The sequence below is a fragment of the Spea bombifrons genome, chromosome 3 (assembly GCF_027358695.1).
Source record: "Spea bombifrons isolate aSpeBom1 chromosome 3, aSpeBom1.2.pri, whole genome shotgun sequence".
NCBI classification, from domain to species: domain Eukaryota; kingdom Metazoa; phylum Chordata; class Amphibia; order Anura; family Pelobatidae; genus Spea; species Spea bombifrons.
Genome location: NC_071089.1, coordinates 46751271 through 46771599, shown reverse-complemented (window position 1 = coordinate 46771599; position 20329 = coordinate 46751271). Strand labels below are relative to the sequence as shown.

The window sequence follows — 20329 nt, the reverse complement described above, 5'->3', positions numbered from 1 at the left end:
TAGCCTCTTCTTTATCTATGTTAACTATACTAAATAACTTTCATTCAATGACATGTTTTAGTAGACGTCCATTTATAAATACGTGTTCTACAACTAGTTTCTCTCACACTTTATTCACTTACTGTAATTATTATTATTTTAAAGGATATTCCAACCTATATCTAATTACATATTCAGTGCCAAGATTAGTAAGGAGTAATAGGAACTATATTTTTTTCTTCAACACCTTTGCATTCTTGCCCAAAAGCAGCCAACTCATTGAGTGAACATTTTAGCTTTCCATTGTTGAATTTAGATTTTGGTTCATTTCTTGGTAGTGTACTTTCATCGATTTGGGCTTCAGGGACAGAGAGGACATGACTTCAGTATGAGTGAGGCTTTAGAAGGGCACACTTGACCCAACACATAAAACATGAATGTGCAACATGTGATATTAAACATTAGGATATTTCCATGTACTTACAATGGATTAAAATGTACTGCTAGAAATAATGCAAAAATTTGAAAAATAGGGGCAGTCAACAGGCTAAAACATATCAATCAACGTTAATTAAGGTCTTCTAGTGTTTCAGGAAGCCCATGGAGACATCCCTAACGCTCTTCCCTACTAACACAGACTTGCTTACTGGTCCTTCATAGCAGTGCCAAAAAGTGTCCTTCATGTGTAGTGGCCTGTCCCAAGGATTAAAGGTGTATGGTGGCAAATCCAACTCCATGTGGACAGATTTTGCAAAATGTTTTGCTTTGTGACCCCTGGCTGCTTCTTCTTGTATCCAGACCCTTAATCATCTACCCTTACTAGGCCAGAGAGTAAATTAGTTCAGAATGTGGCTCTGGTAATATACAGCTATATTGCAGGATTATGCTTGCAACCGTAAAGAAATCTTGACTGAAGACTGCTGGACAGACGTGCGCCAGTGTTTGATGTTGCATGAAGCCTGCCTTATATTTACTTTGTTCTAGGATACTATATATCTCCCAGCAATGAAGCTACTTGAGACCCAGGACATGACTTCCAAGTCAATTAGAGATATGTGGTCTCATGGCCATGAAACTCAGACTTTGTTAGCCCTATGGTAAAAACAGGAATACTACAAATGGAACAGATATCAACTAAAACTAGCAGTAATGTGAGATCTTAACAAGAGATATATGACAGAACCTGTAAATACTTTGGGACATGATGATTTGTGCTAAGATTATGGTATAGAGAAAAGTGGCTAGGAAATCATAGTTTCTAATGGATTGGATAGTAGGACGAAAATAGAAATCGAAGGGATGATGGAGGAGGTCATGATGATTGATTTAGATGATGAGCAGTGATGATATGATTGGTCAATGCAGTTTAGGTGTATATGCCTTTGTTGCCTGTCTGTAACATTTGATTTTGGGTTGATAGCAAGATGAAGGCGGTATAGTCCAGAGGCACAGTTTTTTCAATGTGGTTGCTTATACATTAACAAAATCTAAACGTGTTCAGACAATACTGTGGAGAAATCACTGGTCTCTAGTATGTAGTATAAAAAATATTGTATTGTTTTAATGTCTTGTAGCTGTGGTGAGGGAACAATTGCCAATAACAACACCTCTTACAAAAACAAGGTAGAAAATCTTGGCACTGGTATTATGGTGACTCAGAAGAGACAGGTATGTGGTTACTATAAAAATTGACTAAAAGTCTCCTGCAAGAAGGGTACAGCTTTAATCAGCAAGGTGACTTTTAAATAGTCTTGATGTTTTTTGCATTATACAAGCCAAGTAAGCTTTTCTTGCAGGAGGAGATGACTGGTTGCACCTAATGGCCATTTACTATTATAATCTTTATAACATAGTCATTCACTAATCTTCTCTCCCAGGCATTTAGAGATTAACAACTATAACTATGAGATATATTCTGGATAAAAGACCGGTGCAAAAAACTCATGGGTGGCACTAAGTGTTGGGCATCCCCTTGTCAAAACAATAAAAAACATTTTTTTGGTTATTCTATGTTTCATCTTTCCTATTGGCATGTAATGATTTAGGATGGAGGAATAGCTGGGGTGAAAGTAATCATATGAGAGGCAGCAGTGAAATGTGTCTAATCCACCGTTCTCTTATACAGACATTACGCATCTGTAAATGAGATCAAATCACCTTTCTGTTTTTGTTTCTGTTTCTTTTCATTTATATGGAGCTTTTTTGTTTTAAGCTAAGGGTGTTCACATCCCCCCCATTTATTATTTTTAACACCTTTGCAGTGATTTATTTACTTTTACAACCTCATTCATGCAACATGGCTCATCAAGTAAAAGTTTGTTAGCAGTGAGTCACTGATAGAATGGCAAGGGATCGCCTAGCTCCCAAATCTTAATACTAGCTGCATGGAAGTCCATCATTACTCCATACGATTTTTTTTTTTTTTTACAATTCTGAATTCATGTGGCTGCATATGTGTGTATGTATGTTTATGACTTTTTGTGTCTATATGTATATCACTGTAGCAGCACAAGACGCAGTATCTCTGCTTTTATGACCATGATAGGAATGGAGCGTTTCCAGGTCGGTTTGTATGGAGGGCATCCTCTGACCAGAGAAGTTACTTTGTGTAACTGTGGATAAATCCTTGATTAATTACTGTGAGTTGCAATGTAGGATGCACCGAAATGAAAATTCTGAACCGACAATTCAGGATTCGCTTGACCGAAACCGAAAATGACCCCCCCCACACACGCCTTTAAAAAACCCCAAAACACGCCAAAATTGGACAAAAAATAAATAATGAACAATATTAATATATTTATATAATTGTAAACAGGAATCACACTACTATCATGCCCAGGCATACCCAGATTCCAGCATGTACTGGTTGCTTGGGCATTACAGGAGTGTGATTGCTGTTAACAATTCATCTACTTTGCTACATTTTATACAAATATGTTTCCAAGATCCATCTCGTTCTCCGCATTTCCAACATATACCGTATTTGCTCGATTATAAGACAAGGTTTTTTCGAGAGCAAATGGTCTGAAAAATACCCCTCGTCTTATAATCAGGGTCGTCTTATAATCAGACCTCAACTAGGTCTGACTATGAGACTAAGATCCAGATCCCCCACAGCGATGCAGGGGACCTGGATCCTCCTGCCCCCCCCAACTTATCGGTACTTCTGAGTCCCCGGTGCTTAGTCCGGGCAGTGTGTAGAGCTCTATGCGACTCACGTAGACAACTTCGCTGCAGCCGGGAGGAGGTGCGGTTAGCTGCGGGGGTTGTCTGCATCCATCGCACAGATCTTCCCCAGCTGTCAGAGATCTGAGTTCCCCGTGATCTCTGACAGCCGGGGAACGTCTGCACGATGGACGCAGACAACCCCCGCTGCTAACCGCACCTTCTCCCGGCTTCAAGCGGAAGTTGTCTACGCGAATCGCATAGAGCTCTACACGCTGCCCGGACTACGCACCGGGGACTCAGAAGCTCCAGTAAGTTTGGAGGAGGGAGGGGGTGTTAAATGGGGGGCATAAGGCATTTCTGGAGGCAGAGTGCTCTGTGAAATGCCTTTTAACCCCCGTAATGCCACTCTGCCTCCAGAAATGCCTTTTAACCCTCTATACGCCACTCTGCCTCCTGAAATGCCTTATACCTCCCTATATGCCACTCTGCCCCATAATATGGCTTTTAACCCCCTAAATGCCAAAGTGGCATATAGGGGTATAAGGCAATTCTGGAGGCAGAGTGGCACATAGGGGGTCAAAAGGCATATCATGGGGCACAGTGGCATTAAGACGGTTAAAAGACATATCGTGGGGCACAGTGGCATATAGGGGGTATAAGGCATTTCTGGGGCAGAGTGGCAAGCCAGGGGGCAGATGTGCATAACTGGGGGGGCAGGTTAAAAAAAAGGAAATAAAAACAAAATATTCTTCTCAATCATAGCTTTTATTAAAAATATTTGTTCACATAGTATACATGAATTAACATTTACTGGTAAAACATTTTTCCTATAGGGTCATCTTATATCCAGGCTTTTTCTTTTTTTCATAAATTAATATTCAGATTTTGGGGGGGGTCGTCTTATATTCAGGGTCGTCTTATAATCGATCAAATACGGTACTTTTCACTAAAAGGTTTATTTTGTGGCACCATATACCATCTATTTATTATTTTGAAATAATTTAAACAGTTTGTATTCCTCGTTACTTGGTTCCAAGCCCTTATCCACTTATCTCCTGCAATTAGTAAATTATCCGAATTTAGTTCCTCCTCCCATTTTTTTCATTCGGGTGGTGACTTGAAGCTTTCTAGTTCTGCAATCAAGTCACTACAATAGCTTCAAATTCTCTTTCTAGGCTGGTCACATTCTAAACACATAGACTATAATATATAGTTGGTCCCCCCCTTTGCAGCCATAACAGCTTCCATTCTTCTGGGAAGGCTTCCCACAAGACCTTGGAGTGTTTCTGTGGGAATTTTGCCCATTCATCCAGTAGAGCATTTGTGAGGTCAGGCACTGGCGTTGGATGAGAAGGCCTGGCTTGCAATCTCCGTACCAGTTCATATCAAAGGTGTTCGATAGGATTAAGCCAAGGCTTTCTGCGGGCCAGTCAAGTTCTTCCACACCAAACTCAAACACCCACAAAGTTGGAAATGTATAGTATTGTCCACAATTGTCTTGGTATGCTGAAGTGGAAGCTGTTATAGCTGTAAACTATATATTAATGTCTATGTATTTAGAATGCAATATCATAAAAGTCCCTATTAGTGTAATGGTCAGGTGTCTCCTAAACATTTGTCCATATGGTGTAAATTTTTGCATCATCTCATCATGCTGCTTATCTTCCTGGTTCACCTTCGCATTAAAATACACAGTAAAATGTTAGAATTTGACATGTCAAAATGTATAAGGGGTTTATAGCAATGCTTATTATTATTGTTTTGTTCTTGCACTTTCTTAACGCAAATTTCTTTCTGTTTTTTTTTTTTTATTAGGACTATTTTACAGATGGTAACAGAATTCTTCATAAAGATTCACAGCAGGATTATAACCTTGAATACGCAATGGAAAATGGCACTCATACTATTGTAAAATTCAGCAGAGCTCTGCATACATGTGACCTTAATGACAAAACAATAACAGTAGGTTTCTTTCTAATAAAACATATTGATCAAACCAGAGACATAAAGGGAAATGTAAACTATATGACAAGTATGTGGACACCTGACCATCCCACACATATGAGCTTGGTGGACATCTCATTCCAAAACCATGGCGTGAATATTGAGTTGGCCCCCAGTTTGCTGCTATAACAGCTTTCCACAAGATTTTGGACTGTGGGAATTTGTGACCATTAAGCCAAAAGAGCATTTGCAAGGTCAGGCACTGATGTTGGATAAAAAAAGCCTGGCTTGCAATTGTTGTTTCAGTTCATCCCAATCGTATGCAGTGGGATTAAGGTCAGGGCCTTGTCACTCAAGTTCCTCCACAACAAACTTGTGAAGCTAGGTCCTTATGGACCATCGCAGAGGGATCATGCTGGAACAGGAAAGAACCTTCCCCAAACTGGTGCCACAAAGTTGGAAGCATACAATTGTCTAAATTGTCTTTGTATGCTGTAGATGCCTGTGTGCAGCTGCTTGGTCATGAAAACCAATTTCAGTTCCAGTGATTGTGCTGATGTTACTTCCAGAGGCAGTATGGACTGCTTCAGAGGTTGGAGGCCCCACTTACAAGAGGCAGGGCAGATCTAGCAGGTCACAAATTCCATGAACTCACTTGTGTCAAAGCTAGCATCCTATGATTCCAACATGTTTAAAGTGACTGAGCTTCTTACTATGATCCATTCGACTGTGCTTGATCTTATACACCTTTTAGCAATGCGTTTTGTCCGAAACACTTAAACGCATTAATTGGGAGAGATGTCCACATATTTTTGTCATATAGTACATTTAAAATGTTTTATTCTTGTGACAAATCGATATTTTTTTGAATTATAGGAAAGCACCGTGAGAGTAATATGGGCTTATCATGGAAATGACATCGGACTTACTGGACCTACATACCATGGATCAAATTGCGGTCGCAAGAGCTTGCGCTTACTGAACCCTGAGAAAAGCAACTTTGTGTCTGTGGAAACCCCATTTTTTAATTTCACAAATGCAGACGTAAGTTTTTACTGTAGACACCATCCTTTCTACTGAATAATAAGCAGGGGTTTTTTTTTTGATACACTTACAAATTTCAGATCCATTATTACCTGAACACAACAATACAAATAATTATTTTGGTTGAACAAGTTTTTAAATGTTGAAGATCACATAACAATAGGAAGCTTTGGTTAAGGGTACACTGTAAAATTGCTAGTATAATACCGGTAGTATCAAATTGGCAGGCTATAGTCTTACTTAAATTAATTTGGCATGCCAGATGTCTACTGTTAAAAACCACTGGTGGAATATCTCACATTTGTTTAAAGGGCCAAAGAGAGACACATGTTTTATAGCCATGCCTGGGACCTTCCTGTGGTAGGGTACCTGGAAAGCTAACTCCTCCAACAGAGTATCTTTGTGATAGGTGGGGTGAGCTAGAGGGCAAGCCTAATTATAGGAAAGCACCTAAGTGGGTGGGGAGTAGGAGAGGTCAAAAATTATTTCCCTACCTGGAAAACTAGGAAAAATAACCTGGATATCAGGGGGAAGCAGTAATGGTTCAAACCTCAAGAGTTCCCAAGCATGTTGCGAGGATGTGGTTAGAGGCAGGGGTAGTGAGCAGGGCTTTGCCAATAATTTTGATATGTGACATTGTAACCTACTGATCATTATTTTTGTAACAGACTATATTTTTTTAAGCAAAATCTTATACATTAAAATAAAGACGTATACTGATTAAATATAAATTATTGTAACATTTAGGGCTGTAGACCATTGTGACACACCCACCAGACATCCTAAGGTCCTAAGCACCTAGAAAAAAGGCACATTAGGGGAGAATAGAAGAATTTTGGTCCAAAAAGGGACTGTTCTTCTTAAAAAGGGATAATTGAGATGTATGTGTGTACATGTAGACTTAACAATTTGTTCTTGTACATTTTTTTGGGCTTATTCATTAAACCTGTGATGTCATTAAGGAAATATTGGGGACCGCGACACTTTGAATCCTGGGAAGAATATCTGAGTTTATTTAACCTGTGCCCAGGCTTTCGGCTACAATCTTGGAGGTTGCCCTTCCCCTGTAAATCAGCCTTTACTTTGGATATTTCACACGTGTACAATGGAGGATCACTGTAGAAATACTGCATTATGGGAAGTGCAATGTTTTCAAGTAATACTTTATACCAGAATCACCAACTCTACCATAATCAAATTTATTGAAGATATGCATATTTTTTCAAGACAGGTGCCTGTTCCACATAAAGACACAACGTATTGGTGCCAAATGTTTAAGATGCCACCAATGAACAAGAAGCACCACATTATTAAGGTATGAATATATTATGACATATTACTAAAGCGCCCTTTTGTATAATATTTGCATTTATTTTGTATCATTGGTAAACCAATGTTTGTTAAATACATTTTATGACACTTTGTGACCATAATTTCTCAAAGGTTACATCAATAGGGCATTTTTTGATAAGTGTTTTGAAAAGGTAGGAATGTAGTTAGCATACTAATAAACAAGCATCAGTGTATGTTTAATATGTAAAATACTATGTTCATGCTTATCTATTTGTATACAACGTTCCTTATACTTTGCCATAGCAAACTGTTATAGTAATGCTAACTCTCTGAACAGACTGGTATGTCAGATTATACAGGAGGTAGGACCTGGCTGTCTAAGTATTTCAAATAATATTTTGTTAAACATTTCATTTCTTGGTGTACAATGTATTTAGAATAATTGTTTACTTGATACACAAATTCTTACTACAAATCTTCTGCAAAATTAGTTTCTGATTTTTTTTTCTAAAAAAAAAAACTGATTCCAATACTTATCCATGTCCTAGTGTTGCACTCCAGTGTAATGTGATCTATAATTACAAGTCTGTTACTAGCATACATATTGTTCCTTAGGGAGATGGGAGCTTATTAGACAAGAATGTAGACAAGTATGTGTCAGTATTTGGAAAGTTACAGTATGCTATAAAAGTCAAATGGACTATAGCTCAACAAACTTGAATAATGCCAGCTACTGGCTATTCCAGAGGACAGGACAGTCAATGACTGCACACACAATAAGGGCTTTTTTCCTCATGCTTATTGATGCTTATCAACTTTTTCCATATGGAAACTCAGTATTGAAATAACATATTTATAACTGAAGCAATCCACTAATTATAATTAAATACTTTCCTAAATTTTATTTATATATTCCAGATCTGCTGTATGTTTACATTAAAAGGTGATTTAAAACGTTAATTTCTTAGTATATGTTTACAATACATAAAATAGGTACACAGATAAGTATCACAATAAAATTGTTTAATTCCTTCAAAATAAATAAAATTAATATAAATTCAATATAAAAATATTAATATAAGTTAGTGCCATCTTTTAGTAAATATGAAGAAGAGTACTAATTGATCAAAATAATTGTGAACGTAAAGTGATCAAAACAAATAATCGTAAGCAAAAAATTATCCTTTCTTTGTCTTTCTATAAACTTTTATAGACAATCACTACAATTTACTTCCATGGGTTAAAACTCTCCAAAAAAAAAGATGTTCCTTATTATAACAAAGCTGAAAATAGAAATCCTAACTAATAAATAAAATGTAAACTTAAATGCTATGAGCTAAAAATGTGATGTAGGGCTCCGTCTGAAGGTTTGTTAATTATTATAATAAGCTTAATCATGTGATTTAGCAAATTTGTACACATTTCTCCATTATTCACCCTTCAAATGTGCTCTTGTGTGAGGAATAATGTAGAGTGGTTGACCAGAAATGAAACGGTTAACTAAAAAAAAATATTACCCATTTATCAAATACAGTGTATAATCACTCCTGACAAAACATATATAAGATATACATATGCTTAATACAGCTTTATATTATATGGAAGTGTAATAATGGCAATTATTATACACAATAGATAATATACAAAAAAATGTTCTTATTCGTATGAGATATGACGGTTGCAGTGGTCCTAGTTGTTTTGTTCCAAGTTCACCATAGAATAGCTTACAAGAAATCTTTGCTTTTGATCCCGCAAAGACATCTAAAAAGTACCCCTCTGTGAGTTCTTGGTAGTGGCTAAAATGTGCCTCACATTAGTAGGTGGGGTGGAGAATATTTTACCACTACTACAGCCAGGATGTTTGCCAGCTGGTTGTATTGCTCACTCTTGGCAAGAAGTCTTCAGCCTACCTGGACAGGTATACCAGGGGTCATCTGACTACTTTATAGTACACACCTGCCGTCGCCTCTGCCCAATCCACTAAAAACTGGAATCTTTCCATCTCACAGACACTTCCAAATTGATTGTAAACACAAGTGAAGATGGAATTAAGTCCCAAGCCCTGCCTAATTTGCCACCAATGTATTTTCTGATTTATTATTTGTGTTGTCCAAACACTGCAAATATTGCACAGTCCCCTGCCCTGCTTAATTTGTCACCAATAGAGCTTACTGTTTTGTGTCATCCAAAAATAAAATGCTTTGCTAGTAGGATAAGTGTATTACTAAGGCACATCTTAATGGGAAAATATTTGGAGAATTGGCTTCTAAATGTATTTTAACATGGAAAAACAGCCCACAAATAAATGAACCTATTATTATAAAAAAGAGCGGGAAAAAACTTTCTAAAATGTAGTTATAAAGCTTCTCGAATCCACCCCACTTTAAAGAATTTCCTGCACTACACTACACTTGCAGTGTGGTAGATAGATGGACTTGAATGAGCTGAATGTAACACTGTCAATGTCACTGACTGTCTCACACTCAGAGGCGTAGCTAGCCCCTTTTGCGCCTGAAGCAAGAATAGAAAATTGTGCCCCTCGCCTATTATTTTTACAGAGGGGATTTTATTTACACTGCCCTTACACACTGCCTTTACACACATTTACACATACACGCTTCCTTTACACACACCTACCCATTAACACGCATATACGCATACACTGCCCTTACACACACCTGCCCTAAACACACATATACACATACACTGCCATTACACAACCCTGCCTTTACACACACACAAATACACACACACCAGCTTACAAACATCCAAATACATATAATGCTCTTACACACACACACACACTGCCAATACACAACCCATACACACCAGCTTACAAACACACACATATTTATTCACACACACTGCCCTTACACACATGTGCCCATAAACACGTATATACACATACACTACCCATCCACACACACTGCCCATACACACAAGCTAGCTTACAAACACACACATATACACAACCCTTACACCCCTTTCTCCCCATCTCTTACTTTTCTTATCTTCCATCATCTTCTATGAATTCGGAATGATACTTATTTGTCATCAGATTCTATGTTTCTATGGCTAAGGGCGGCATGCCTTGGGGGCAGTAGCTCTAGATTGCAAGCTCGATTGAGCATGACCCTCCTCATCTGTTGTTTCTTTAAGTCAAATCGTTATGTTATGTACTACTTGTTATGTCCTGTCTACCCATTGTACAGCACTCCAGAATATGATGGTGCTGTATAAAACAATAAATAATAATAATTACTGCTGTACTGGTGTACTGCTACACTGGTGTACTGCTACTCTCTCTAAACTCTAGAACTGAACCTAGCCAACACAGCCTCCATAGTATACTGTATATGGAGCCAGGTCCTTAAGAGGCAGGAGCATGTGTCAATAAAAGACAGCAGTCATGGAGGTGAGTCCTGGAGAGGCTGAAGCAATGTCCTGGGTCAGGCCTAGGGTATCAACAATGTTCCAAATCAGATTACTCCTGCAAATTGCTGTCCTAATAATTTTATTCCTCAACCCTGTTTCTCTAGTTGCCAGGATATATTAAATTGGATTCAATGGCAGAGGTGACTCTATGAAACACAATTCAATACAAATCCTCATAAAGCTTGCAGCAAAAATTAGTTGAAAATTGGCCCAAATTCCTTAACTAAGAAAAATGTATCATTGTTTTTCCCAAATCCGTCAATGTATAGGGGAAAAAATATTCAAAAGGGCAAAATAAATTAATGGCATCCTCATTTAAAAACATAATTTCCATGGTAAGTTCAGTGCTGAGCTATGGGATTGTGTTTTAACACCACAATGGGTAATTTAAGTAACAAGCAGATTGTGGTAAATGGTAATTGATATGCTTTTAGAGCAAACTAGATGCCTTAGGCGTGGGTTCAATGGGTAACTATTAAAGATAGAGATATTATTTATGAGAGTTACTTTAACAATTGCTGTCTTTAAGGAAGAGAAGAATATGCCAGAGGGTTGACACTAGATGACTACATAGGTTAGAGGTCAAAGTAGGGACTAGCAGGGACAAGGATGAAAGGAGGCATGGGGTCAAGGAAAGAAGCAAGGTATAAAAAATGAAGAGACTTGTCTATCCATAAAACTGTTATGTAACTTGATACCTGGCAAAAAGAGAGGAAAATTACTGGGGAATATAAATGGACACACACGGGACATTGGTTAACAAAACTCCAAATTGGGCTGTGTTACTGCTTGGATTCATGGTGTTCACTCTTTTTATGGATCATAATCTTCTTTTCTTTATTCAGACTATGTATAAGCAGTTCTAAAATAAAATCTGTGTGAATATATATTTCTTTAAAATTGGATAATGGGATCTCACAACATGCAGGACCATACAGGAAGTCAGAGCAAGTGATATATAGATGGTTTTCTTGGATGAAATACTGTTCTTGTTTAGGCAGTCATAAAGAATTCATAGTTTATGAGTCACAATCAGGAAAGAGCCATCTATTATCTGAATAATGCACCCCATTCATCTCTGAAATATGTTAATACTATGTAGCTTTCTTTAGAAATACTTTGCCCAAATGTCAATCAAATCATGGACTGCATCAATTCTCTTATTATAATATTCTAGTAAATATAACGAAATAACACCAGTTTTAAATATCACCACACGCTGTTAATGAAGCAGCGAAGCCTGGTTAGAACTGTGTAATATACCCGGGCTATTTATCAAGTAAGCTCTAGAGCAAATGGTATGTATGGAGCTATCACCATAAAAGCCAAGGTAATGTTTTTGTTCTTTTGTGCATTAAAATTGCTCCTATTTTGTCTTGATAAATATAGGACAACATCTTCCATTGAACACTCACCAAAATAATGTAGGCATGAATGGTAAAGGAAGTAAAAAAATGTTAAACATATAATGTTGAATTTTTAACAAATGAATGAATCTTCTTACACATGGGCAGTCAGATTATCCTAATAAATGCATTTATTGTTCCTTTAATACTTTATTTATTACATTCATTGTATGTGATTAAATCATCAGATGCGAGAAAAAATAAATGTGTCTGCTAATAGTTTTTTGTGTAAAATACTAGAGAGTACAAGTAACATTTTGATTTTTGCAAATGTTTTGTGATTGAAATGTTTCCCCTTCCTACTAATTTAACTAGGCTGAGCAGAGCCCATTTCCTGGCAGAATTTGTGCAGCTCCTGTGATGTGAGAATATTAGAGTGTATAGTTAGAATGTACCGTATGTCTATATATATACCAACCTTAAAGTTCTAGGAACGATTTTGTTCTCCAGTTCAGCTATGCAATATGTAAATGTTGCAGGTAAAGTGTCAAATCCGGCATTGTAGGCCAAATGCCAAATAAAAAAATCTAATTTGCTAGCAATCCTTCAGTGTTAAGAATTTAAATAAAATTCTAATTTGAATTATTGACCTTAACTATATGGTGTCCCAATGCTTAGATTCCAAGAGACAATAATGAATCAGAGATAGCATGATTTGAGTAATTAGTCTTACAGTAGGTGTCCTGATTGTCATGTCCAGTGGAAAACGAGATGTCTGTACTTCCTAGAGGGGTGAAAGCAGCTGCACAGGTGAAGGCAGCTGGCCTCCTTCAGGAGAATGTGTGTTATTTGGGTAAATGCTTTGTTTTACTTTACATTGCTTTTTTGGCTTTCAAAGAGTTAACCCTCGAGCCTTAAAAGGGAACAAATAACGTTTTAAAAAGTTGAAAGAAACATGAATAGGATGAAAAAGATAGCCAAACGCTTTGATTTGGCCATTATCATTAGAACATGAATTCACGTGCAGATATTAGGGAGGTGAATACTGAAAGACATCAATGGCTATGAAACAAAGGTGCCTCTGTTTTTGGTGGGTGGTGTTTTTTCAAGCAACATTATTAAAGGATTTGTGTTTTACCCATTGCAGTATCCTATTGCTTCTCTATAGTTCTTGAATATATAATTATAGTTCACAAAAAGGGCATGATTTAGAAGAAAAATACCAAACTCTTCATTTTCTATCCTTTGTCTCTGTTCCTTTTCTATAGATCATATGTCTGGTTTTAAGTTGATGACAAGTTAAGGACCAAAGTTGCTTGTGCTTGTTGTATGTGTAAATACAGAGTTTATCTTATCTTCCATTTCAAATAAAGGTATTTTAACATGCAACATTTTGCATGTTTTGCTGTGTATATGTGTATATATATATATATATATATATATATATATATATATATATATATATATATATATATATATTCCCTTCTCACCCCTATTGGGTCATCTGCCAGAAGCCTGGGAGTTTAAGGGTTCTGTGCAGTATCTTAGCTGTTCCTGGCACTGCACTCTTATGGACAAAGTGTTCTGATGTTGTTCTTGGAATCTGTTGGGGCTACTCTTTCATCTTAGGGGTCACATCCCCGAGTGCTCCTATGACCACTAGGAACAATTTGGCCTTCACCTCTTCTCTAGTTCATCCTTCAGGCTCTGTTACTTCTCCAGCATCTTACACTCCTTCTTTCTGACATTGCTGTTACTTGGCACCGCTACATCTATCACCACCACTGTCTTCTGGTCCTTGTCTACCACCACAATGTCACATTGATTGGCTGTCTATATCTGGAAGTCCCACAGGATCTTACCCTTGCTATTCTCCAACCTTCTGTGTAATCTCCCATATGGACTTGGCAGGTTTTAGCGTATACTTGGTGCAGCTGTTCATGTACTCACTATGCCAACAGCATATCATCATAAAATCCTTAATCATCTATGCCACATAAATTCACTGGTTCTTTTGTGTTTAGTTGTCTATTAAAGAATGTTTTTTGGGTGAATGTATTGCTTATATTTCTTCCCACTTGTGGTGATTCATTTTTATTTATGTCTGCAAATTTTACATCTATTATAGAATGAAGGTATTTACCATATTTGCTTGATTTTAAGATGACCCTGATTATAAGACGACCCCCCAAAATCTGAATATTAATTTAGGAAAAAAAGAAAAAGCCTGAATATAGGAAAAAAGTTTTACCAGTAATTGTTAATTCATGTAAACTATGTAAATTTTTTTTTAATAAAAGCTATGATATATTTTCCAACCTGCCCCCCAGTTCTGCACATCTGCACCCAGGCTTGTCACTCTGCCCCATAAATGCCTTACTTAAACCCCCTATATGCCACTGTGACCCATGATATGCCTTTTAACCATAGAGCACTCTGCCTACAGAAACGCCTTCCCCATTTAACCCTCCCCCCAAAAAAACGGTGCTTCTGACCGGTGCGTTGTCCGGGTAGCGTGTAGACGTCTACGCGATTCGCGTAGGCAACTTCCGCTGCAGCCGGAAGGAGGTGCGGTTAGCAGCGGGGGTTGTCTGCGTCAATCGTGCAGACCTTCCCCGGCTGTCAGATAGAATTCCCCAGTGAGGGGAACTCTGATCACTAACAGCTGGGGAACGTCTGCGCGATGGACGCAGACAACCCCCAATGCTAACCGGAAGGAGGTGCGGTTAGCAGCGGGGGTCGTCTGCGTCCATCGTGCAGACCTTCCCCGGCTGTCAGAGAAGGCCAAGCATGTCTCCAGACCTAAACCCTATTGAGCATCTGCGGGGCATCCTCAAATGGAAGGAGGGGGAGCGCAGGGTCTCTAACATCCACCAGCTCCGTGATGTCATCATGGAGGAATGGAAGAGGACTCCAGTGGCAACCTGTGAAACTCTGGTGAACTCCATGCCCAAGAGGGTTAAGGCAATCCTGGAAAATAATGGTGGCCACACAAAATATTGACACTTTGGGCCCAATTTGGACATTTCCACTTAGGGCTGTACTCACTTTTGTTGCCTAGATGTTAGATATTAATGGCTGTGTGTTGAGTTATTTTGAGGGTACAGCAAATCTACACTGTTATACAGGCTGTATACTCACTACTTTACATTGTAGCAGAGTGTCATTTATTCAGTGTTATCACATGAAAATATGAGATACTCTCTTCAAAAACACATTGTAGATTTGTTATCGCGCTCAAACATATTACCGTAATATACACCATATCTCCCAGTGATTCTTAAACAATTTTGACTACTATACAGACAATGATGATGATACCTTTTATTCGCTAACTGAAGTATAATGGATTGTGGCCTTTAAAGACTAACTAGGTCTCTTCTTTAGGTATATTATGCCTACTTTACCATATTATAAGATGCCTCAAGAAGAGACCTAGAAAGCTTTCTCTCTTCCTGTGGCTAACACGGTACAACTATATACCTAAATAGATCAAATTCACAAATATTTTGATTATAACCAAATAATATATGACTGTCTGAAATGCATTAATTGACTTATTTTCTTCTATACTTTGCAGGCAATATAATATTTTTTTGTCTGTAGTAAAAGCTTTTCAGTGTAATTGAATGAAATGCTTATTTCTTATCAGGTTGAACCACTGATCCAAAAGGGTCATGAGAACTTAGTACATCACATTTTACTGTATGAATGTGATAGAAATGCCAGCAATGCAGTGCTAGACTATGGGCACGAATGTTACCATCCTAACATGCCAGACATCTTTCTTACATGTGAAACTGTGCTTTTTGCATGGGCGATTGGTGGAGAGGTAAGTTCAGACTTTCTTATGTGTGTTGTAGCTGCAATACATTCTGGTTGGGCAATTGTGAATGTCATATGCTTCACGCCCTACTCCAGGTCTACAACAGAACTTCTATTCCTTTCGGGGACATATTATTATTATTAATTATTATTAATTATTAAGTTTTGATACAAGAATCAGGCATAGGCACCATACTAAGTGAAACAGTAATTGGTGGGAGCACTTAGGGAGTTAAATATTTAAACAGTAGAACAATCATACATATAAAAAAAAAAAGTATACAAGGCAGGATCTATCAAGCTAAAACAATTTAATTATTAAGGAATCTTCTATGGTGTAACTTTCATATTTTGAAATGCCATATGGTAAGAAAGATTTCAGATTATTTGTTATTTAGGCAGTTATATGACGTAATGCCTATCACTTCTTACTTAGAGCAATCAATTAAGTTAGTTCTGTTGGCACCCGGGAGTAAGAAAAACTTTTATAATTCAAGCTTTGTTTAGCATACTAAGTGACATTGATGTGTACAAAACAAAAGCAGATTATATTTGTCTCATAAGATCTTGGCCAAAGATCAACTCTAACGCCTTCAAAGGAAACTTTAGTAGCATGAATGAAAATATCATACATTTACACACTCTACATTTATGATGTTGCACTAATATAGCGATGCTAGATCATGAAATACTTGATGATTCCATGTGTATTGTAAGATTTATATTATATGTTGAGTATAAATATCAGACTTATGCAAATGGGGGATCCCATGTAACAGTGGCTAATGAATAAAAAAAGTGAGCTTGTCTTTCCCTTTCTGCTTGTCTCAACATTTTATAGCGCTTTAGAAGAAGTTTTTTTTAACCCCTTCGCGACCTTTGCCGGTTCAGGACCGTCATGACAAGAAGGTCACTAAATGACCTTTGACGGTCCTGAACCGTCAAAAAGTTAAATAAGCTTAGAAAGTGATCAAGGATCACTTTCTTCGCTTAAACGGCCTTGCTGCAATGCCTCGATGTCGAGGCATTCAGCAAGGCCGAGATCGGCATCGGGGGCCATGTCTGGCCCCTCCCCGCGGCGTCAACAGCCGCCATACAGTGTATGGCGGCGGACGCCCGTTTTAAAAGCGTTTAGGAGGCGATCAACGATCGCCTCCTAAACTTAAATGGTGTCGCTGGAATGCCTCGATCAGGAGGCATCCAGCGACACCAAACACTTACCTTTAGGTGGGCTGTGACCGCTCCGGAGAGCGGTCACAGCCGCAGCTGCCGGTGATCTTCGCCATCAAGTAAGATGGCGGCGGCCCGGGAACTACAACAATAAAGACGAAAAAGTTCGCTAGAGGGTCTCCAGACCCTCTAGAGAACTGGCTCCACTTGCTGGTTGAATACAGGTACTGCATTCAACCATGCAAGTCAATGGAGCCCAGCTTTCTAATCACTATGTGATTAGTAAAATATTCAAAAAAAAAATAAAAAAAAAAAAAATGGAAAAAAAAAAATGTGCTAACATTTAAAAATAATTATGCAGTGATGTCACTAGATGAACCATCCAGTACCAGCACAATGTGTAAAAAAAAATATAAAAAAAGTATTAAAAAAATAAAAAAAATAAAAAAATAAAGTTTATTATTTTGAGCAAGTGCTAAAATTTCTCAAAAATCTCAGAGTTAAAATAAAAGCACTTCAAATACCCAAGGGGTGTCTAATATATAAAAAAAATGGCTGATGGGGTAAATTGGAGTGGCCTAGCTCACAGATAGGGCATAGGTACAGACTGACCAAAATGGAGAAAAAAAGCGCACTTCCCAAATGTGGCATTTTAAATATGAAACAACCCGACAAACCCATGCATGTCGGGTATCACTGCACTCAGGAGATGTTCCTGAACACATATTGGGGTTGTTTGACAGTGACATATACCAGAACCTGTATATCTATAACTAAAGTACAATTTGTGTGAAAAAAAATTACTATTACAAAGTTTGACAAAGTGTAGTTCTATAATTGGTGCATGGAAAGGGTTAAAATAACAGCATTCGGAATACCCTGGGGTGTCTAGTTTTCCAAAATATATGGTTTGAGGGGGTTAAATTGAGTTAACCGGCTTCAAAGATATTCCAAAGAGGAGATGGAGGCAGAATGACCAAATGACCACCTGGATTACGCATGCCCCAAAAGTAGCCTTTTACCAGCCAAACAATCTGACAAACCCATGCATGTGGGGTATCGCTGTACTCAGGAGATGTTCCTGAACACATATTGGGGGGTTGTTTGATAGTGACATATACCAGAACCTGTATATCTATAACTAAAGTACAATTTGTGTGGAAAAAAAAATAAAAAAATTACTATTACAAAGTTTGACAAAGTGTAGTTGTATAATTGGTGCATGGAAAGGGTTAAAATAACAGCATTTGGAATACCCTGGGGTGTCTAGTTTTCAAAAATATATGGTTTGAGGGGGTTAAATTGAGTTAACCGGCTTCAAAGATGTTCCAAAGAGGAGATGGAGGCAGACTGACCAGATTTGTTAAAAAAGATTTGGAAATCATAAAACGCTGCTTGTACTTATTGCCCTATAACGTACAAAAAACAGCAAAAAAACATAAAAACATTGGGTATCTCTAAACTCAGGACAAGTAGTAGAATCTATTTAGCTAGTTTTTTTACTTGCTTTTTTAGGTGAGTAAAAGATTTTTCAAATAAAAGTCATAAAATGTCTTTTTTTTCAATTTTTCACCATGTTTTTTTTATTTTTTTTATAGTAAATAAGATGATACGATCAAAATAATGGTATCTGAAGAAAGCCCATCTTGTCCTGAAAAAAACAATATATAACTTATGTGGGTACACTAAATGGGTGAGGAGAAAATTACACCTGAACACAAGCACCACAAAAGTGTCAAAACAGCCTCGGTCCCACAGGGTAGAAAACGAAAAATGAGCCCGGTCCTTAAGGGGTTAAAAATGCACATGTTGATTTTTTTTATTGATTATTCATTTGCAGGGATTCACATATCCACCTCATGTTGGTTTATCAATAGGCTTACCTACTGATCCTACATATGTTCTAATGGAAATTCATTACGATAACCCATCGCATCAAGACGGTAAGTCCAGGGGTAGATCCAGAGCTTGGCATTGGGAGGGGCATTCATATTAACAAACATCCAGACATTCACATTAACACACATACACTAATACACACACCCATGCACATACATTAATGCACTCAGACACTAACAAACACATCCAGACACTAATACACCTAGACATTCAACACTAACACACAGTAACACATGCACATACACTCACACTAATACACACTAACATATCCAGACACATACATAAACACTGATATACCCAGTCTCACACACACTAAAATATCCAGACTCACACACACACTAAAATACAGACATACACACCAACATACCCAATCACACATAAAATATTCACACACTAACATACCCAGACACATGCACACACTAACATACCGAGATACATATGCTAACATACCCAGAAAACACTGCTGTGATGGCATGTGTATATATACTAAATAGCTCCATTTATGTTATGTACTCTTGTCCAATGTACTGTCCTGAAAAAAATTAGAAGCCATTTTGGTGCGTTTTTGTAACTGAGGAGACTTTACGTGTGAGAGAGTGACAGTTAGCTTAGCAGAGGCTGAGGTTAATGCTCATTGCTCACCTACCATACTACACGTTATTAGTGCAGAAAATTGAGTGGTGTGCGGTGCATTGGAGAATCTGTGGTGTACTACTGTAGTAGTGTATGTATATAATTTATAGATACCACTTTTATAGTGACTGTATCAGACAGTCCTTGTGTTCACATATCAGTCAACACCAAAAATAATATAATTGTGACACAATTAGGCATTTGATTGCTTGCTCATGGTGCATTTCAGTTGTTTATTAAATACTGCTCTGTTCCTGTTATTTCCTTAGTTGATTAAGATAGTTGCCCATTTATGCTACCAGCCAAACCTCTAATTTGTGAACAAGTTACACTTTTTTAATTTTCTTTCTATCATATCATATATTATTCTTCATTGATAAATAAATACTGGAGATAAAACCAGACACTATAACTATAATTCAGTCCTGGCTCATCTGCCAGTTCCTGTCTGCCCAGGGTCAGTGCCCTACTACTGCTGCTTCTGTTTCACCATCCTTACTCTTGGGGGAACCTTTTCTTTACATATCTAAAATATTGGGGAAATTCAGTCCTGCTCCGAAGGACTGTGTGTGCCTATTATCTCTCACTGC

General features: G+C 37.7%; 1 protein-coding gene across 1 annotated transcript in view; it reads left to right on the top strand.

The window, feature by feature from the left end:
* Nucleotides 1–20329, top strand: part of MOXD1 (monooxygenase DBH like 1) — a 42927-nt gene that overhangs the window by 11684 nt on the left and 10914 nt on the right. Inside the window, exons 2-6 of the mRNA XM_053460144.1 lie at nucleotides 4966–5112; nucleotides 5971–6138; nucleotides 7370–7453; nucleotides 15865–16044; nucleotides 19048–19150. Coding sequence (XP_053316119.1) covers nucleotides 4966–5112; nucleotides 5971–6138; nucleotides 7370–7453; nucleotides 15865–16044; nucleotides 19048–19150 — 682 coding nt within the window. The remainder of the gene's footprint in view (nucleotides 1–4965; nucleotides 5113–5970; nucleotides 6139–7369; nucleotides 7454–15864; nucleotides 16045–19047; nucleotides 19151–20329) is intronic.